Genomic DNA, 22,345 nt, shown 5'->3' with positions numbered 1-22,345 from the left:
TTTATATGTAGAATCTTAAAAACAACAATAAAAACCACAAACTCATAGATACAGAGAACAGATTAGTGGTGGGGGGAATGAGCAGAAGGGTGAATTGAAAGGGGGTCAAAAGGTACAAACTTGTAGTTAGAAAATAGTCGTGGGGCTGTATTAAGACTCTGTTAAGCACGAAACTCTTGATTTCGGTTCAGGTCATCATCTCACAGTTATTGAGTTCGAACCCCGCGCCAGGCTCTGCGCTGACCATGCAGAGCATACTTAGGATTCTCTGTCTCACTCTCTCTCTCCCCCCTGAAATAATTAAACACTTTAAGAAGTAAAATAAAATCTTCAAAATAAAGAGTCCTCATCAGAAGAAAAAAATTTTGTAATTATGTATAGTGACAGGGGTTAACTAGACTTATATGGTGGCCATACTGAAGTATATACAAGTACCAAGTCATTATGTTACATAATTAGTTTCAAATATACATCAATTATAATTCAATTTTTAAAAAAATGCTAAAGTCCATAAGGTTTGGAGGAAGGTAGGGCCAAGGCAAATTTTGCTGAGATACCACACAAAGTGAGTAACTAACAACAAAATAAATAAATGAAGCACTGATAATTCCTAATATTATTCCCAACAAGCTCCTTTCTCACTATCCCTCTTCTATGTGACCTAGCATATAATAAAGCCCAGACTGATCCAGTGATTAACTTCATCTCACAAAGTCAGTGGTAGAACTAGAACCAAAACTAAAATTTTAAGAGTGGGATAGTTCTAAATGGATTTTAACCAGAGAGGCAGGTAAATTTATTCATCCACAAGTTGTCTCCTATGAGAGAAAAAATTGAGGGCAAAAACATTCAAGTCATTTCCAGTCCTACCTTCCTTTTGTTTCCTTGTCCCTCATCCCCAAATGTTGGTTTTCCAAAGAAATGTGCCTAGAGGTGGCATCTGGATATGTGCTACACTGAGAATATAACTGGGCAAATAAGTAAATATACTGAGAGGAATTGGAGATAGGTTTCTAAGAAAAAATTTACGGAGTGCCTGGGTGGCTCAGTGGGTTAACCATCCAACTTCGGCTCAGGTCATGATCTTGCGGTTTGTGAATTCGACCCCCGTGTTGGGCTCTGTGCTGACAGCTCGGAGCCTGCTTTGGATTCTGTGTCTCCCTCTCTCTCGGCCCTTCCCCCGCTCATGCTCTGTCTCTCTCAAAAATAAATAAACATTGTTTAAAAATTTACAAACTTGGAAATGGGAGGTTAGAAAGAATCCTTGTGTACTGGAGCACGTGAATATTTTTAACAATGTGACCCTGAGATACAGATATGGTATATACATGAAAATGTGTGTATACACACACACACACACAGAGGTATATACACACAACACACATCTTAGCTTTGTAGCCAAGGGCAAACTGAGCATCCAGATCTTGGTTTCTAAATACCATCCTACACTAAAAAAAACCCAGGACTTCTTGAGGAAATGGTTGATTACAGGACTGGGGCAAGGAAAGTACATGGTAAGTCTTTGTTGTACCTACAATAAATGCTCAAAAGAGTAATGGGGAGATATCAAAAGGACACAGTAGCCTGTTTGAAGGAGCTTGCACTGGCCAAATCTAGAACAATTTGGGTATCAAATAAACCCTGGACTAAAATTCAACTGAAAAAAAAAAAAATAAGAAAGAAAGAAATCATGAGTATTATATACACATGTAAAGTTTGTGTCTACAGAAGACTAAATATAGAAGCAATCACAGCAGTATACAATAAAGGCAAGACTTATCATTAGATACTAAGGCTAGTGGCTATAGGCTTGATAATGGAAGACTATCTGCATAATAGTGCAATATCTCCCCATAAAATGCTAATCAAATACAAAGGGGGAAATAGTAAAAACATTAACTTGACTAGGTGAGCAAAGTTAAACTATCACCAGTGGTGGGATGGATCCATATCGTCGGTCTCCTTATAGGTTACTGTGAGAAGGGCACAGAATCATTTGTGGTATTCTTGCCAAAAATGCATGACATGATCTGGTCAGGAGGATATACTGGCTAGACTCAGGTGGAGGGTCATTCTGCAGAATGATCCATGCTATGTAAGACTACCAGGCACACGAAAACTAGGGTAAGACTGAGGTCCATAGGTGGCTTAGTCAGATAAGCATCTGACTTCTGCTCAGGTCATGATTTCAGTCGGCATGGGGCTCTGATCCTCTGTCCCCCTCTCTGCCCCTCCCCTGCTCATGCTTGGTCTCAAAAATAAACAAACAAAAAAAAAAGAGAGAGAGAAGTTAAATGGAGTAAATGTATCAAGATGCTAACACTTGGGGAATTTGGGTGAAAGGGGTGTGGGAATTCCTTGCACCATTCATGAACTATTTCAAAATAAATTATAAATGGAAAAAAATAACACTGGTAGGAAAGAATTGGATCTAAGTGTGGACAGGCCTTCATTCTGATGTATCAAATGCCATCTTTTCAAAGAGGCCTTACTTACTCCCCCCACCAACATGGCTCTCCATCCCCTCCTTTGCTTTATTTTTCTTCCTAAGGCAGGACAAGCCACGATTGACGGTTGTTGGGGCCGAATGAGGAGTACGTGGGATTCATTTACTATTTTTCTATTTTTGTATATGTTCAAATTTCTCCAAAGTATAACTTTTACACATAAATTAGTAATGTATATGCATCTTTATTAATGCACTAAAGTACCTAGCAGCAGGTCTAATTGCTACTTTAGTTTCCAAATCGTGATAAGCATAAATGATTCACACAGAAATGGGGAAGTGAAAAGGAACCTGTGCAACAAATGTAAGGTGAAATATGAAAACACTTGATTTGTGTTGGTGAAACCACAGGTACTATTCATACTACCATGTTGATAATACCATGATACTATTTTCTTGAAGAAAGTGATAAGCAATGTAAGTATTTCCCATTTGAATGTTCCCACAAATATTCCTTAACTCTAAGAACCGGAGCAATTCTTTATATAATAAAAAATCTTTTTTTTTTTTTTTTAATGTTTATTTTTGAGAGAGAGAGAGCGAGCAAGCACAAGTCGGGGTGGGGCAGAAACACAGAGGGAGACACAGAATCTGAAACAGACTCCAGGCTCTGAGTTGTCAACACAGAACCTGAAGTGGGACTCGAACTGATGGAGCAGAAGATCATGACCTGAACTGAAGTCAGATGCTTAACTGATTGAGCCACCCAGGCGCCCCTATAATAAAAATCTTTAACTGTGCTAAATTTCAATTCATCTCTATACTCAAGATGAACTCCTTAAACACAAAAATTCACTAAATTTAAGTCAGGATAGAGATATTCCTTTGTGGGTTTTTTAGATGTTTACCATTTTCAATGTAGCAGACACAGACATAATGTAGGGGGGAAAAACCTGAATATTATAATACTCTAGAATTATACCGAGATCATTTTTTTATGGCAAAGCATATTTCCACACACTGAAAACCAATTAGATAGTACACAAAAATTATATGGTTTCTAATAAAATACTTAAACATTCTCACTGGTTTCCATAACAGAGTATGCTATTTTCACTCACAATATGAGTAGCTCTAAGGCAAATAATAGTAAGTAAAAATAAAGTAAGTAGGGGAGGTTAGAAATTTAACTACAGAAAAATACTACTTTGTTTTGTCCCCTTGTTCAGCAGACTAATATATATGTTGGTTTCAAGGGCTTGCACATTTATTTCAAATCATCCAATAAGGAAATTCAGGAGCCCAATTTTAATAAATATATACACTGAAGGAATGTGCAGACTACAATGCTTACTCTAAATGCTGTGGACTAATTAACTACAGCTCAAACACTAGATTTTTTAAAGTAACAGAGAAATACACCGTCTCCAATTGGATATACTAGTTTTCAAGAACTACTGCAAACATTTTTTTAAATTTTAGCAAAACTTCAAAGGAGAAGGTGAGACTTAGAAGACCATTTGGAAAAACTTTCACATTACCACTATCCTTATAACTTGTATATAAATTTTCCCAAAGCATGAGTGCTCACAGGATTAAAAGTGTCTCATAAATCAAGCCTGAATTCGCTTCATGAGCATACCAAACAATACAATGCCTGAGCAATCACCAGTCTACAAGAAAGGTAGTTGGAAAAAGGTGCCCTCTACACAAGTCAAACACCACCATTCTTCCGGGCACTGAGCCCTGTTTTCCTCTAATCTGCCAGAGACATTCTACTCAGGAAGTAAAAAAACAACATTTCAAGCATTCTATGTGATTTTTTAATGCTATTTCTCAAGATAACTGATTTTTTTTTTATTTTTAAAACGTACAAAAGCCCATCATGAAAACAGATTATCAAAATTATAACATTCAAAATCAGAGATGTTTCTACATAGAAACTGGCTAGGCTCTAAAAAAGAAACGACGTAGCAATGATGTAAGGCTAGGGTGAGTCAAATCTGTTTTAAGTCTAAAAATATATCTAGTTATAGAATACTAAAGAAATGGAAACTCTTCCACTATATTTTTATTGTGTCCCAAAAGTAAAGATATCCAGATACATGTAACACATAACATACATTCCAGAGATTTAAGCTCAGAAAACCACTGAAAGAAGACCTTTGAAATTAGCAAAACCAAAATACATTTTTAAATAGGTCTCATTCTTTGACAAATTTTTTACATAAGCTGCTACCCTGCTCTATATCTGCACAATCTTTAACGTATTCTCAGTAACTGGACATGGGAAGAACCTGAATATGCAATTTACTTATTACCTACAAATAAGATATAAAGAATTTTAGATTCTTTAAAGGGCTCTATTCGTTTGTTCATTCTAATTCAGGGAATCATCTTTGCATACACCTCTCTTACAACTAAAAGACAGCAACCAATTGTTGTGTAACTCCTCCCTTCCCCCCTTCCACCCAGCTAACATACAAAGGAAAGGACTTTCTCTATTGTGCAAATTCAGTCCCTGCAATAGATCTTTGTTAACTAAAATCTGATTCAGAAATAGTCCTCATTTAGTTTTTTTCAACCAGCATATTAAAAGCTGTAAAGATAATGAACACAACAAATGTGTTCTTATTGCAAGAGGGTAAAGCCAAATTTTGAAAATGCCCTGATTACACTTTAAAGATTTGGTCATTCTTTAGTATGGAAGAAAAAAAGCCAGATCAGCATCCTTCTCTCAATCTATTTTTCACCAAAAACACTGATCAAAATGTAAATAATAAAAAAAAATTTTTGGTTCTGACCCTCCCCCCCCCCACAAGTACCTCTAAACTGCCAGCTCCCGAAACTAACTGGCTTAATCTTAAAAAAAAAAAAAAATTACTACAAAAGCCTAATCAGTGTTACAATAATCATTTTGAAAACGTTCTGTATAATGTATTCCCAGTATACACCTCTTAATCCTGTAAAACACTTATCAGTTAATGTAATTAGCTAGGGAAAGGGAAAAAGCTGGTAAAAGGCATTGTAGGGTTTCTCGCATTTTGATTTCTAGAAAACACCAGAAGTGAGTATCCTTAAATTTCCTTGCAGAGCTGTCATTCTGGTACAACTACCTTTTTATCCCTTTTACTTAAATTACTCAAATTTCATTTTCCTCCCGGTAGCAATCACACATTTTACAAAACATTTTTTACAACAGGGATAAAACGCTTTGAATTCCTCCAAACAGGGTCCATTTAGCTCCACAGCTAGAGAAGCAAAAACATTTCTTGTACATGTTTAAGAATAAACAAGAAACCAAAAATGGAGATTACCTGTCAGTAGGAAGTGGGAGAATGGGAACTGGGAATCCCGAGGTCAGGGGTGAAGGGGAAATTTTTCTCTATAAATCTTTTAGTCTTTGAACCCATAAGAATGCAATGCCTATTTAAAGAAGAACGTTTGTTTAAAGTTTTTAAATATCGCTTTTAAAATAATGGAGTTTGGTGGACACACGGTCTGCATAGTTTTAAAATAATCTGCTTTTATCAGCAGCATCTGCTTTTGCTCTGCAATAGGTGAGATACTCCTTTAAACGCAGTCGCGAGCACTGTGCCGGCTAAGCCCTCTTTAATACAGTAACGTTCCTCCAGACCTCGGCTTTCGAAGGCAGCTCGCATCCTCCGCCCCCTCCTCCCTCGGTGCATTCTGAGATCTGCTCGGCTGATTCCCACATAAAGTGGGTCCTGGCCGCCATTTTAGAAAGTCATTCACACAAGCCGGACCGCAGCACCAACCACTTAAAAACCTCCCCAAACTCCCCTGCACGATTTCCTCTTTCCTTTCCCTAACCCCTCATCTTGAGAGGAGTCAAACTCCCTGCAATAGGCATGCAATGTCTCTGGAATGTGCATAACGCGAAATGACACGTCTGGCCACAGAACACTGAGGAGCAAAGCGAATGCTGCAATGCACGTGTTTGCACGTCGGTACAGACGAATTTCCCAGGCAGAGACCCACAGACAAAGCCCACCAGGGGTTAAAAGTGACCACATCTAAGTGGTTCTTCCACTCCAATCATCTGCACCTCCAAGATTTTCCCACTAAAGCAGTGAAGATACTGGGGCTGTGGGTGGGGGTAATGGGTGGAGCAGCGCCAGGGAGAGAAAGTTCCCATCTGCCTCCCAACTGAGCCCAAGGTCTCGATCCCCTTTATCACAATGGACAGAGGTGAGTTTTTGCTCCCTGCCTCGCCCTGCCTGGTTTCTCAGCACAACGTAGTAAACACCGGGAGAGTCCCTGGAAGCGCGCCTCCCCCAGCCCTGCCTAGGACAGCGCTAGCAGGTTATGAATGGCCTCACTATTGCCGGCTCCTTTTCACACGCGGACACGCGCAGACGCGCGCTCCAGCGGTGAAGATTTAATACCCCAGTAACAGCAACCACCAACAGAATCAATGATCCTCCATTTAAAAGACAGAGTGGAGCGCTGCTGCCTCTGCTTCCATTTCCTTATCCAAGCAGCTCCAGAGCAAGCGACGCAATCTATTTTTCCCATGGTGACTCACTAATAAGGGCGCTCCATCATTTCCTTCACTCACTAGATAGTAAGGGGAATTAAGAGGAAACCAAACTTAAAATCTTTGAGGATTTTGAATATCGGGAAATACAGTAATTTTCAAAGGCAATCACAGATTTGCTACAGTCCTTCTCATTTTGCACCAAGCCTAAGTAAACCGTCACTTCCAGCATTTGATGCCGAGGACTCTATCCATTACGGTACACGTATGTTTCACAAAGAAAGCAAGCGCCTAAATACTACTGTAGAGGAAAGATGGATCAAAAACAACACAGATTCCTATATTTCACACACAAAACACATTCTGGGAAGTTTAAAAAAGCAGCTACGTGTTCTAATCTTAAAAGACTTGCTTTTTCCTAACCACCGAGTAAAGAACTCTGGGTGGGAGGGAATCTCTTTTCACAGGCGGCCCCTACGCGCTAACCCGGCGCGGCCCCGGAGGCAGAGAGCCTGAGGCTTTCGGGCTCCGACGCGAACTGGGTACCGTCCTACCTGAGGTGGGCCTTCCCCGGCAAGCCCTCGGTCCCCACCGTCCTCCTCGCCCAGGGACCCCAGACGGCTGAAAGCGGCCAGGAAGGCGAAGGAGCCAAAACAGGCGCACCAACTTATTTTCAGACACCATCCTCTCTAGCCAACCCCGCAAAAAGAAAAAAAAGGGGGGAAAAAAAAAACCAAAACACAGAAAAGAAAAAAATGTGCGCTTGCTATTTCCCTTTAGTTTCTAGATCTGTAAGTCCTTGGTGAGAGGTGCCTGGAACCTCGTAGTGTCTCCCCAATTCTGAGATGCACCTACACCACCTACCAAGACTTCTGCCTGGGTCAAACCTCTCCTCTCACACAAACCCCTCTGTAGGTCAGACATTTCCGTCAGTCCGCAAGGCGAGGAGCGGGAGCTGCTGCGGGACTCCGGCGTTGGCCGCGCCGGGGTGGGGGATCCCTAGTAGACAGGGGTCCGGGGCGGCGGCGCGCAAGGATGCGACCCACCGCCGCCCGGCCTGAGCGCGGGCACCCTCCCGGCGCCGGCTCCGGGGAGGCCGGGCGACAGCCTCCTCCTGGCTAGGTAAGGAGAGGGCGGCAATGGGGCCGCGCCGCCGAGGCCGAGGCCCAACGCCGCGACGCGGGCCGAGCGGCGACCAGACAGCCGCGCGCTCCTCGCACCCGTCCGTGGGTCTGGCCCGGGTCCCCTCAGCAGTTCCGCGCACCACGGGGAGGGGCCGGCAACGGGCCGGACGGGCAAGCAGCGCCTGAGGAGAAAGCGCGGCCCCGGGCCGCGTGTCACTCACCGTTTGAAATGCTCGATGATCTTCTCTTCCCGCACATTCTCCGGTAAGTTGCCCACCCAGAGGTGCCTGGTTTCCCGGACCATGCTGGGCGGTGTGCCGACGACCGCTGGTGCGGGTTCTCCCTCGCCGGCTTCGTACGAGCCCGTCAGCGCCGGGAGGCGGGCGCCGGGGCGGCGGCGGCGGCGGCTGCGGCGGTGGCGTCGGCAGCGGCGGCGGCTCCTCCGGCTCCCCCCCGTGCAGAGACCATCCCTCTCCCCCAGGTTCTGACTCTCGGGCCTCGCAGCTCCGCTCTGCCGCCACCACACACCCGAAGCCGACCCTCGCGCTCCGGCGGCGCATGCGCCCGGGCGGCGGCGGCGGGCGGGGGAGCGGGGAGGAGGGGCGAGCGGGACCCGGGCGGCAGCGACTACGACGAAGCTGGCGCTGTGGCAGCCGGACGCTTCCCACCGGCGCGCGCGGCCCGCCTCCCTCGCCGCGGGCGCGCGCGCGTCCGCCCTCCCGCCGAGGCCGAGGCGCCGAGTTCCTCCCAGCCGGCGCGCAGGCGCGCGGGGGAGGGAGGGACACGGGGTCGGGAAGGAACGCTCGCGCGCCGGGTACCGGTGCGCAGGCGCGCAGTCGCGCGAGGAGCCGGCCGCGGGGCGGGCGCTCAGTCAGGCTTGGGGCTCTGCGCGTGCGGGGGCAGAGACGGCCTCCAGCCCCTCGAGCAAGGGTTCCAGGCGCCGGTCTGGAGGAAGAAGAGAGAGAAAGGGGGTTGGTTTTGATAGGGCTGCGTGTCAAAGCGGCTGCCAGTGCCCCTCCTAGGAGAAGCCAAGACTTCTTCCCCTGCTCACCCTTCGGCCAGGAGCTGGCGGTTTCCGGGCAGTTGGATCCCCGCCTGCTTGGGAAAGTGTCAGAACAGGGCCGCCCTTCTCTCTGCCCAGCGAAGCAGTGACAGCTTCAAAAACCCATTCCTCTCAAGAATCATTAGCTTGTAACGTTAAGCAACTTTATTTTATATAAGATTGCGAAACCTTTTGCAAGCTATCCTAGCTGATCGTTACAGGATACCAGGAATAGAACTGAAATGAGAAGGCTACGTATCTAATATTGTATAAAGGATTCATATAGAGATTTACTGTAATTTAACATTTAAGCATAGAAATGGATCAGACCTCTGGCCTTTCCAGGCCTAAAGGCCTTTAAAGACCACAGTAGAACTTTTATATCAAGACCAGTTTGCAACCCTGGAGAAAACCCACAAAATTAAGGCAATTGTACTGAGTCCAGAAAAATGGAATTGTTTAAATTTTCTTTTCCATTTTTTATCTACAAAAATAACGTATCAAAGGCGTGGAGCTTCAAGTACATACCAGATTGTAAATATTTGGTCTCATTCACTGTCTCCTTAAATAGGAGCCAACTTACCACCAAACTATGCTGTTTTGAATTGAAAAATATGGTCACCATAATCAATGGCACTAATACCCGGATCACCTGTGCATAATTAGTTTCTTTCGTTCCCACAGACAGTAATGCTCCCAAGTAGTTTTGTTGTTGTTTGCCACATAGTCTAACGTAAGTTTCTTAATGATTGTCAGACTTAGAGTCACATCAACTGTCTTGTATTTGGTTTAATAATGGTCTATACTAAATAAATAACCTTGATCTCAGCAGGTCTGATGAATTGAGATAATCTCTCCTCTTTTTAGGACGTTCAAAAGTCTAAGCAAGCCCCCACTTTAAACAGTTGCAACAATTACAGTACAAGATGTGCTAGCTCAGGAGCTAACTTTACCATCCATTTGAAATGATTTTTGGAATTTTGACAAGTTACTTCTCAAACTTCTAGATTCTAAGGTAATTTAACTAGTTTTTATGCTATTTTCCTAGCTTATGTTTACACGTTTTCTATTTCAACTTTTTTTTTTTTTTTTTTTTTTTTTTTTTTTACTGTTTGGGAACTTCAGTAAGTCAGAAACAGAAAAAGGTGGTGGCAAAGAGTTAGAAACAGAAAAGCCCTACCCTAATAGTGGCACTCATTCATAATTTAGTTAAGGTATTAGTGCCACCCCAGAGGTTTGTCTTGTCTTCATGCAAATCAGTCATTAAATGAAATGGAAATGTGTGTTCTTGAAAATATTCTGGAATTGATTTCTCAGTAAAAGCACATCAAACCACATTCAGATGTAGGATAAGTTATTTACATTTGGCCATTTCTCTGTCACATCAACTATCACATAAGGAGTGTCAGGCCAGCACCCTATTAACCTAAACCCCTGAACTATATAGCCCTGTATATACAGATGCAGTTAGCGTTGAACTAAAATGCATGTTTCCATGAAGCATGAATTTCAATATAAGCAACCACAATTTGAAACACATTTTAAAATATGATGTAAATGATTTATTTAAAACCTGATAGGCTATGAATTAGCTGAAACCTCTTGGGAAAGACCAAAGTGTCACCATGAAGAACAGAAGAGATTCAGCTCAACTGCATTAAGAGGGGCAACTAACAAAGACGAGGATTCAGAAAATAGGGTCTTGCACTTAGAGAAGGGGATATCTCACCTTGAATGCAGACTTCAGTTAAAATCATGCTGAAGAAAAATTCAAGGGCTGAAAAAAAAAGGGGGGGGGGGCTTTTAGATGCAAAATCAGGAGAGACTAATTAGAGTAATTATTAAATATGGTATCCATCTAGGACTCCCACAGAACAATAAAAGGATAAACTAGAACAAAACAAGAACCAGTTAAGATGTTTTATACTACTTTCTGCACGGCACAAGAATTAGGTGACATTAAGTGAAAATTAAAGCAACATGTTTACCAACTAAAATTTTTTTTAACATAACGCAAATTGTTAAGCAAAATTGAATTAAATTCTCCCAAAGACCTTTACAGATCACAGACTGTCAAAAAGATTAGGTACAAATGTCAAATTAAGAGAGTATCAGTTCTTGTTTTGCCAGAGATTTACCAAACTGAGAAACAGTCTCTCTCTAACAAGATTAAGGCTATAGCAAAATCCCATCAAATGTCATTTGATACCACCTTATACTCAGGATCTCTTGAAGTGTTAGAATACCTGTTGGGCACCAAAAATAGCAACCGAAGTATTCATGTTAGTTTCCTGGGCTTTTAAAAATCTGATGTGTATTTCTAAAAAGAGAATTCAGTTTATAAAATGTCAACATACATCAACTAAATAGATATATAGATTATTTAATGAATAAAACAAATTTCAATTCTTATCTGTTCAAATTCTTTATTTTTTTTTTCAATGTTTGTTTATTTTTGAGACAGAGAGAGACAGAGCATGAACAGGGGAGGGGCAGAGAGAGGGAGACACAGAATCGGAAACAGGGTCCAGGCTCTGAGCCATCAGCCCAGAGCCTGACGCGGGGCTCGAACTCACGGACTGCGAGATCGTGACCTGGCTGAAGTCGGACGCTTAACCGACTGCGCCACCCAAGCGCCCCACTGTTCAAATTCTTAATGTGCTCCTTTGATGCCAAAATATACATATATATATATATATATATACACACACTATATATGTGTATATATAGTATATATATGTAGTATTTATATATATTGTATATATATAGTATATATATATAGTATACATGCATATAATGTATGTGTGTGTGTATATATATATATACTATATATATAGTGTATATACATACATATAGCAATGTAGGTAGGAAGTCTGTCCATCTTTGTTAAAGTTAATAGTTGCAGGTTAAAAATATTGCCCATATTCCTTACTGATTCTTTCAGCATAACAAACACTGCTTGACCATGAATTGAAAAACACTGAAGAAAAAAACATTGATGGTATGAATGAGAGACCTTAATGTATAATGGAATAACCCTTGGATTAAGAGTTAAAAATTCCAGTTCCAATTTTGTCACTGGCTATATGACCTAGGCAAATCAATTAAATCCTCAAACGTCTCAATATCCTTATCTGCAAAATGAAGATAAAAAATATGCTTTCTCTACCAAAAATGGTTGCTAGAAGTATCAAAGAAGATAACATTATGTAAAAGAATTTGGAAGAAACACACCATAAAAATATCACAAATACTAATAAGTTGACCACTAATTTCATATTTACATCAAAAATAAGCATCAGTTGGGGCGCCTGGGTGGCTCAGTCGGTTGAGCGTCCGACTTTGGCTCAGGTCATGATCTCACGGCTCGTGAGTTCGAGCCCTGCGTCGGGCTCTGTACTGACAGCTCAAGAGCCTGGAGCCTGCTTCTGCGTCTCCCTCTCTCTCTGCTCCTAACCCACTCACATTCTGTCTCTGTCTCTCTCAAAAATAAATAAACATTAAGAAAAAAACTTTTTAATAAAAAAAAATAAGCATCAGTTGAAAGAACATACTATTACCAATTTTCACAGTTATAGCCAAGTCCTATAGTCAAATCAAAATGCACTAATTGCATATTAAGTGCGCAGTTTCTGGTTTTTGTGGGTTTTCGCTGACTTTTTCTATGGCAAATCTCCTAATAACAACAAAACTGGTAAGTGCATGCCCTTTGCACAGCCCCAAATCAAGTATTTGATTTTTTTTCAGTGCCTTTCATTTTTATTGGCAATGTATCAGGAAACACTGGGAAAGCTTTTCTGTTTCTGTCCTTGTTACAAAATATTTACAAAAGCAGAATTTCTTCATAAGCACTTATCTTTGTATGTTTTCAATAGCAAGGCAACCCACTCTGTTATTCTAGTTTTTAAATTATTTTAACAATAACTGATGCTCACTGAAAAAGATCAAAAGTAGGTTGCGATCTCTCCTTTCATCTATGATAAGTGGATAGTGAAGTGAATATCCTCATTTAAGTATTACAGATAATTCAGAAAGGTAACATTAAAGCAGAGCCATTTGCAAAGGGAAATTAAAATAGATGTTTTTAATCAGGTCTTTCTTTCACACTGTGAGGAGCTCCGTATTTAACATGCTAGATGTGCTCAAAGAGTTCAGTCATGCATAATGGAAGCCCAGTTGGAGAAAGCATCTGAGCCTCAAACTCGGGCTTTGAATGCTACCCCAGCCAATAGAGCAGATAAATTAATATCAACATTTGAGCAGGAGGACAGAATCGTTACCAGATATTTAACAAGATTTTGGTTACAAATCTAGTCCCAAGCAATTAAAACTAAACTATTTCATGACAACACATATACTTAAGATACAAGCGCTTGTTTCTAAAGGCGTCATGTAAAAATACATTAACGGGCTCTAAAATGATCAAAGCCTATTTGACAATACAAATTCCTTCTATTATTGGAAACAGTTTTCCAAACAGTAGAAATGAAACAGACAACACTGCTATATTATTCTCAAAGAGTGTTTGACATATTGCTAGTTCTGAGAGTCAACTGGTGAAAGGCAGACTTGTCCATTAACAGACTTATTTTGATATAGCAGGCTCACTCTGGTGGAATTATATATACATAAATTATCAGAACTTCCATCAATTGAACATTAGCCAGCTAGCTCTCTAAATCATTCTTTCAGCAGGCTAACATTTCATCATCTATTTTCCTGTTCAACCCTCCAAGAAAGCTAAATAATTTATCCCACGTTTTTAGTTTTCCAGAAACGAATGTAATGGCTGATATTTTCTTATAAAAAATCAATTCGTATGTTTCTACCATTTCCCAGGAAAGTTGCTAAAAGTAACTTTTTTCCCTCTATGAGGAAATACTGCTAATGTACCTAATATTTACAATTACGAACACGATTTATTAACATTTATGGCATTGGAAAAAATGGACTGGGAGGATATTTTCAAATATATTAATCACAGCTGTGCTTATGTGGTAGAATTTTTTTTTTTAATTTTAATTCTACTAAAGTTAACAGCCAGTGTTAGTTTCAGGTGTATAATACAGTGATTCAGCAATTCTATACTGAGTGCTCATGATGACAAGCGTACCCTTAATCCCCTTCACCTATTTCACCCATCCCCTCACCCACCTCACCTGAAATTTAAATTTTTAAGAAGTTTTTTTTTCATCTATATTTTCTTAAAATTTTCTTCTACACCTTCTTTAGTTAACATATACTGCTTTTATAATTAGAAAAAGCTGTAATAAAATGACTTTTCGAAGTCAGCATCTGGGTTACTTCAGTTAAGGGTTTCTCTGAAATGTTGATGCTGGACTCTACTAAATTAACATATTTAACAGATCCCATGTGAACAAAATGTTATTCACTAGGTTAATTCGGAGATTTCATTCAACCTTTTAAACCCCTGCTGCTAATCCTCATGGGAGAAAAGACTAACCCTCTTCACTAGAAGTGCTATACTTTAATCAAAACACCTCATGTATTGCAGATTGTAACTTTTAAACATCAGGAAGTCAGCAGAATACAAATCATGCAAATCAAGGCTACTGATTAATTCAAAGACTACTATCAAAGTATAGTTGATGGAATCTCAAAAACAGTAATACCAAATAAAATGTGTTTAGTAACTTTTATATAGGTTTTGAAATTTTCAGCAGACTCGGGATTTAAGCTTCCCTGCTCTAGTTTGAAGTAGAAAATTTAGACAAAAAATTATTTATGTACTCATTCAAAATGTTTTGAAAACTGTTTCCATTTCAATTCAATTATTATTGTTTGATAATAATGCCTCTTTAAATCACATCACTGCCTCGAATATTTTGCATTACTCATCAGGAGGGTAATGATTGCTAATTTTATATAATTCGACATTAGAAACCTTTTGGCTTAAGATAAAACCACACTATTTAAAGACAAGGTAGGACATGATGCCTTGCTGAATTAAATACTGGAATTATTTTTCAGGCTTTAAAAAATTAAATTTCAGTATTTTGATGGAGGCACTCATTGAATTTTTTTCACGCCATATACTACAAGAGTCATGGAAGCCACTTCTTACACTTCTTTTTGGTAAATACTTTGGCTGAAAAGAGAATGCCTCAGGATAACTCTTACAGGATGCTTGATTAAAATGGTCATTAAAATGGTTTCTTTAAGAAAACAGAATCATTAAGAGTCAGAACTAAAGACTTCACTGTATACTGTAGTTAGCTGGCAGAAGGGGCAGGGTGGGATGAACTACTAAAAGGGGTTTATGTTCTCCCCACCACACAAGAGGATATAAACACACACCCAAGCATAAACCTTTCCCTTAAATTCACTCGAAAGTGGCTTCAAAACGGGGTACTCTTGTCTTTCACAATTTTCAACTTAAGCATATATATCGTTCCACTCAGGATCAGTTTCCAGAGATCCTAATTATTAGACCCCAATAAGAACTTTGTTTTTATGCCTATTTAAAATTATAAAAGGTACAAATAAATGTAAAAAAGCTTTAAAAAAAATCGGGGGTGCCTGGCTGGTTCGGTGGATAGAGCATGAGCATGCGACCCTTGATCTTGGAGTCTTGAGTTCAAGGCCCAAGTTGGTATAGAGTTTACTTAAAAAAAATAATAAAAACATTGTTTAATTACAAAACGTACAAACAAAATCTTCCCCTTATTTAGTGGTGTTGCCCTTACTTTAGGGACTTTGACTTCAAAGACTCTCATTAACCATAATTTGTTAGGATAGAATCTCTAACCGAAATTCTGCGAATTCAAAGGACAGTTAATCTGGTCATTTCCAAGCTTCAAATTACAGCCTTGTTAGCAGGGGGAGAATTCTATTGCTTGCCAGTGCCTCAACGCAGCCTCTGGATAGCTTTTCATATACTAAGAGTTCTGTTAGGAATCTGGCACCAACTCAAAATTCCCACCAGGAAGAAAGATCTTCCTTCCTTCGGACCCACTGCGTGGCTCCGCCCAGAGCCTTGACCTGACCTGACCTCGGACTTTGCGTGGTCAATGGTGCACGCGCACCTGCGGGCAAGTTAGCACTGCCCAACAACTTCAGAGCCAAAATGCGGCTCTCGACCATAAAATGTCTGTCTCTAGGGGCCCCCAAGGTGCCTTCCTCGCGAACAAGCTCCCTCTTTTAAACCTTACATCTATCAGGATCTGAAGGTACGTTACACGCTTAACGAATATCGGAAGGCAATTACTCCACCAGTGAAACGAATGTCCTTCAAAAGGGGGCAAGGAAACAAAGCTCAGGACTGGAGACAGCAGACCTCCATGCCCTGCCAAGGGAACCTCACTTAGCCTGCTGGATTTCAGAAACGGGCTGGCATGGGGAGCGGATTACAAGGCAAGATAAAAGAGCCGGGGGGGGAGGGGGGGACTTTAAGAACCCACAACCCTGGCAGTAACTTCCACCACACTTCTAAGGGGACAGGAAAAGAAAACTAAAACCAAAGGCACCTTGAGAAACACTAAAAGCTGTTACTATGGTTACCACTCGGCGAGCTCAATTCTGCCCAGAGAGACCGAGCAGTACGCCCGGGCCCTTTGTCCGCATCCACACACCAAGCACAAACCTAGCGGCCAGCCCCACCAAAGGCTTACGTCTGCGACCGAGGGAGGCGTTCCAAATAAAGGACACCTTTATTTTGGTTTAGTGAGCAAGAACTGCAGGCAGCGCCTGAGGGAAGCCGGCGCGGCCACCACCTTGTCCCTGAGCCAGGGCTATTCCCGCCCCTTCCCCGTTTGGAAAAGGCTCCACCACACTTGCAGGCACCGAATCCGGTCAGGAGCCGGACCAAACATGGCGCAGGCAGGCGTGGAAGGGAACCAACCAGACACAGTCCGAGCTCATCCCTTCGGCACAAAGGGAAGGCTCAGCTCCAGGAACCCCGCGAACAGAATTGTTAACCCCTCAAGACGCTACAGTTTCCCCGAGTGGGAGCTGAGGAAACAGTGAGTAGGACGCAACCGAGTGGCTCAGACGCACTTCATAGCGAAGACGCTACCGCAACCGGCGCGGAGACCACAGCTCGGCGGAGACGACCTGCTGCGCAGGCGCGCGGAGCAACGACGCGAGCGCTTCGGCCCTGCCCCTCCCCCCTCTACTCTCAAAGGCCAGGGGAGTTGCCCCAACGCGCTGGCGCAACGACGGAACGTGGGGGGGGGGGGGGGGGGGGAGGGGAGGAAAACCTGTTCCCTTCATTGTGAGAGCGAACGGCCCCGCCCCGCACGCGCGCGCGCACGCCCCACTCTCACACTTGCACACGCGCGCGCCGAACTTGCCGCCCAATCCGGCGCGCATGCTCCGGGAGGGAGGCGGCGGCGGAGCCTGCGGCTTTTTGGTGTTTCCCTGAGAAGTTTCTGGAAAGACGGAGCCCAAGGGAAGCTGGGGGATGGGGAACACAGGGAAGCGACCGTTTGAGAGAAAGAAAGCGAAACATCCAAAACACACCGACACCGCCCAGCCTCCATCCATCACGTCATGGCCGAGGCAAAGCCCAAGGCCACCAAGACCCTCACGCCACGGGGGGGGGGGGGGGGGGGAAGCTTGGGGACTGCAGCAGCCGCTCCTTCCTCTGCCTGTGCCCAGCCCCGAGACCCCTGACCACGGGGAGAAGGGAGAGGGCAAGGGGGGAGCGATGAAAAATCTAAAACGCTCACTGGAGGTTTGCGTGGGGTGCAAGCCGACATCCGCCCTCTGGAGCTGCCCGTGCACTCGTGGGCCGCCCGTGGCTCTCCTCTGGGTCTCGAGCGTGGGCTCCGCATTGAGATTCTACGCGGCTGCCGAAGTGCTGGTTCGGGAACTCCTTAACCCCTGTTTCCTCAATCTCCCCCTCATTTGGGGGGGGGTGTCATTTGGTCCCTCTTCCTGTCTTCACTTTGATGGCCAAGAGCTAAAGCTGCGGGCGTGCAGACACTAGAAAGGGGTGCTCCCTGCCCGCGCCAGCCCGAGGAGCGTCTTGGGCGGGCAGGGGTCGCCTGGCTGTTGTGCGACGTTCAGTTCTTTCCAGGTTTTGGCCCCTTAAGTGAGAGCCTCCGGCAGTGGGGCAAGTTTGGAAGCGCAAAGGCGGCACATGCACAAAGGCGCCGCCTGGTTTGCGGAGTCGAGAAGCGGCCGCCGGAGTGTGGGGCGCGAAGGCGTACCAGTGCCCAGGGAGGATCGCCCCCGACCGCCACCACAAGGAAGCCCGGGCGGGCATTGTCGCGCTCGGAGGGCGAAGGGGGGGCAGCGGGGAGAGGCCCGCGGTGCCGGCTCGGGACTTGGCGCGGCTGCCATTTTGTGGCGCGGCCGCCATTTCGCGGGGCCGAGGGGGCAGCGGGACGGGGGAGGGGCGCGCGCCGCCGCGGCCGGCGGGGGGCGGGGCTGGCGACGGCGCCCGAGCAGCCCCCAGCAGTGAAGGCGAGCGCGTTCCCTTTGTTCTTCGCCTCTGGACTGGGGCTCCGCCGCGCTGCCGCAGCGCTGCGGGCGCAGGGCGTGTGCCCCCCCCCCCCCAGCCGCGGAGGGGCGTGCGCACAGTCCCAAGTCCCCCCTGCCCTCTGAGCCCTTCCAAAGGGAGGCCCGTCACCCCTACCCTCGCTCGGTGAAGGGAGTGCGTTTTGTCGGGCCGTGCCCCGAACACCACCGTGGGAAGCCGTGGTTCACCCTGAGAATGAAGGCGCTTTGGGAGCCTCGTGCGGTGGGGGTAGCAGATCGGTTTGGATGCCACTGCCTTGAACCGTAGTGGCGCCCCGCAAATAGAAGAGTGCCGGGCCACGCGAGCTGGGAGACCTGACAAAGGTGCCGAGCGCTAGCGTAACCGAGAGGTCGGGCTCTTTAAAGAAAGAAGAGTGTCTTTGAAGTGCTGTCGGCGGGAGGAGAGCCGAGACGTTGCCGTTCATTGGCCGGCCGCGAGGCACGCACTGCGCAACTAGTTTCTGATAGGTTTTATGGCCCATTATTTCGATCTGAGCCATAAACTAGAACAATAGATTGGAATATTTTATTTCTGTCTGTTGAGAACATCTTCCATTTCGCTTCTTTTTTAAGCCCCTTACGAGTATGTAAATAGCAAATTGACTCAATAAAATATTACGAGCCTTCCAGTGTCATTTCGAATCCTGAAAGAGCTATTGTTTTTCTGATTTCAACGGAATATTAAAATGTGAATCTTGGCATTTTAATGTTCACTTTGCGGCTGGAATCAACAAAGCCAGGAAATTCAAGAGTAATGCTTCTATATTTGTCTTCCAGTCTTTGCGTTTTGTGCAAGGTATTTTTGTGTAATGGGTTTGGGTGTTTTTTTGTTTTTTTGTTTTTTTTTTTCAGTTTTGTTTTTCTTCACAGCAACATGAATTCATAAGCGAGCCAGCCTTTTCTGGCTCAGGTCCCCATGCCTTTTGGTGTTACAGCTACAGTAGGATTGATTCCCCCTCCCCTTACTATGTATAATTGGGGGGGGAGGGGGCTGGTTATCTGTTTTAGTAATAGGGGAGTTAAACGCATAATGATAGGATGGAAAGTTAAAAAAATATATTATCGTTGAGGGAACAGATCAGGATTTGATGGCTTCCAGATGAAAAACATTTTAGGAGTAGCTGTTAGATCCCAAATTTTGTCTCCATTTCAGTATGACTAAAAACACTGCCTGGAATTTTAATTTCTTATACTCTATCTCAATATTCTGCAAAGCACAATATGTTTTTTGTGTATTGAGAACTTACGAAATATATTGTTTTTAAAACACTGTCACTTTTTGTTTGTACAACCAAAATTAAGTAGTATGAAACTATTAGCTTTATTGGGAATTAGGACAGAATAAGGCAGACAAAACATGCCTTTAAGAGCTAGGCAGTTGAAATTTATAGAGTGATTACACAGTCCTTTCACTTTGTAGAGCTGTAGAAGGATCTGTTTTAACAATTCTGATTCCTACAATTTGTTTTTATTTATAAAACATGTTATTTCCCACCTTTAACTCTTACACTTAACACGAAAAGCACACCCCCTTTCTGTACAAAATATTTGCAGTTTGTATTTTCTTTAGAGTGGGTGCTACTTAGCACTGTTCACCTGTCCCTTATGACCAGTGCCATACATTTGCAAAACAGTTGAACAGAAATTCAGGAAGCTTCTCTCCCATCCTAATGTTGGTCTCAAAAACATGTTCCAACTTCCTATGCCAAAAGGCTAAACAGTGTTAAACAGGTGGGCTTTAAATGTGCAGAGCCAAGTTCAAATAAGCAGATTCTGAATTACAACAATCTCATGATCTGCCTGCCCTTGGAGTTAAAGTGCTTTGTATGTCTTCCTAGGACTGGTTTCGTTTAGTCAAACCACGCAGGACTAGAGAATTCCACGATCACCAATCCATTGTTCCTATAGAGTTCTTTCTTTTGAAACTGAGCTTCTTAATTTGTACTGTTTTGTGTTTCCTGAAGAAAGATTGGATGTTCACCAGAACCTTTAATTAAACCAAGATTCTTATAGACAGCCAGGGCAGAATCAAAGTGGTATGTGCTAGGCCCTTGGGCTTATTTTTTTGACGTTTGGTGAAGATCGTGTGCAGCTTTTCTAAACAACATAGAAACACTGAAGATCTCTAGCCATTGTTACAGGAAAGGGCAGTTTTCATGCCAAATTCTAGCATAGGAGGGAATTTAAAACAATAACAGTAATAACCTTTTCCTGGTAAGGATAAATAAGCTCTTCTAGAGACTTTAGTAATATGGGAAGTTCTTCAAAATATTTTGGCAGCAGTGAAGCACTCCCACGTGCTGGAATAGTCTTCCCCTTTGAGGCAAAACTCAGAAATTCAGCACTTCAGAAGTACTGGAGTTCAAAGAACAAATCTTTGCGGCCAACAGTATGTTTCTTAGGAAAATAGAAACACGTCTATGAAAATAAAAAAGACCCTGGAACAACCCAACATTTGTCTTGCCAGAGTACAAGATTCCTGGTAATTGTGCAGTTTGTATGAAACCTGTAGATTTAACATTTTGGCGTCATGGTTTAGATGGCCTGTAGAGACAATACATCAAAAAGACTTCTGGGGGCGCCTGGGTGGCTCAGTCGGTTAAACGTCTGACTTTAGCTCAGGTCATGATCTCACAGTTTGTGGGTTTGAGCCCCTCGTCAGCCTCCGGGCTGTCAGCACAGAAGCCTGCTTGGGATTCTGTGTCTGCCTCTCTCTCTGCCCTTCCCCCACTCATGCTCTGTCTCCTTCAAAAATAAACACTAAAAAAAAAAAAAAAAAAAAAAAAAAGTCTTCTGAAAGTCAAGCTCTTTATTACTTTGTTTATGTAACAAATAAGTTTTGAGCATCAACTTCGTGCCACATCCTATTCCAAGTACTTAGGATATATTGCTGAAGACAGCAATCAGATTGCTATTCTCATGAAGCTTAGCTGGTTTGGGAAGGGGGGTGCAGGGGGGATGGTGGGAGGGGGAGAAGAGGCAATGAATATAATCCACAGGAAAATGGGGCACCTGGGTTGCTCAGTTGGTTAGGCCTCCGACCTTGGCTCAGGTCCTGATCTCACGGTGCATGAGTTCAAGCCTCGCATCGGGCTGTGTGCTGACAGTTTGGAGCCTGGAGCCTGCTTCAGATTCTGTGTCTCCCTCTCTCTCTGCCCCTTCCCTGCTCACACTCTCTCTCTCTTCCTCAAAAATAAATAAACCTTAAAAAAAAATTAATCTACAGGAAAATAATAGGAACAGTAAGTGCTAGGGTGAAACTATAGAGACACATAATAAATGAAGTGGGTGTTGCAATTGAGATGGGGTGGTCAGAGTGGGCCTCATTAAGAAGGGACTTGAAGGGTGCCTGGGTGGCTCGGTTGAGTGTCTGACTCTTGACTTCAGCTCAGGTTGTGACACCAGGGTCGTGGGATCGAGCTCCATGTCCGGATCCACACTGAGTATGGAGCCTGCTTAAGATCTCTCTCTCTCATTCTCTCTCTCTCTCTCCCTCTCCCCTTCTGGCCCCTCCCCATCTCGCACGTGCTCTCTCTCTTTCTCTCAAATAAAATTTTAAAAAACAAAAGAAGAGGGGCACCTGGGTGGCTCAGTCAGTTAAGCGTCCAACTTCCGCTCAGGTCATGATCTCGCAGTCTGTGAGTTCGAGCCCCACATCGGGCTCTGTGCTGACAGCTCAGAGCCTGGAGCCTGTTTCAGATTCTGTGTCTCCCTCTCTCTCTGACCCTCCCCTGTTCACACTCTGTCTC

The 22,345-nt window shown here is 43.6% G+C and overlaps 1 protein-coding gene across 2 annotated transcripts in view; it reads right to left on the bottom strand.

Moving 5' to 3' along the window:
* SPEN (spen family transcriptional repressor) overlaps nucleotides 1-18,329 on the bottom strand; it is a 101,461-nt gene extending 83,132 nt beyond the window's left edge. The window contains exons 1-3 of one of the 2 annotated variants that reach the window (XM_086715775.1): nucleotides 17,804-18,329; nucleotides 10,843-10,890; nucleotides 8,293-9,016 (exon numbers count right to left, since the gene is read on the bottom strand). In XM_086715775.1, the coding sequence (XP_086571901.1) occupies nucleotides 8,293-8,375 (83 nt within the window). In that variant the 5' untranslated portion in view covers nucleotides 8,376-9,016; nucleotides 10,843-10,890; nucleotides 17,804-18,329. The remainder of the gene's footprint in view (nucleotides 1-8,292; nucleotides 9,017-10,842; nucleotides 10,891-17,803) is intronic. The other variant, XM_086715773.1, reaches the window with a different exon arrangement.
* Nucleotides 18,330-22,345: the final 4,016 nt, after the last annotated feature.

This window comes from Puma concolor, chromosome C1, assembly GCF_028749965.1.
Source record: "Puma concolor isolate L17-30 chromosome C1, mPumCon1.1.hap2, whole genome shotgun sequence".
NCBI lineage: Eukaryota > Metazoa > Chordata > Mammalia > Carnivora > Felidae > Puma > Puma concolor.
Note: the sequence above shows the minus strand (reverse complement) of the source record. Positions and strands in the feature narration are given on the sequence as shown.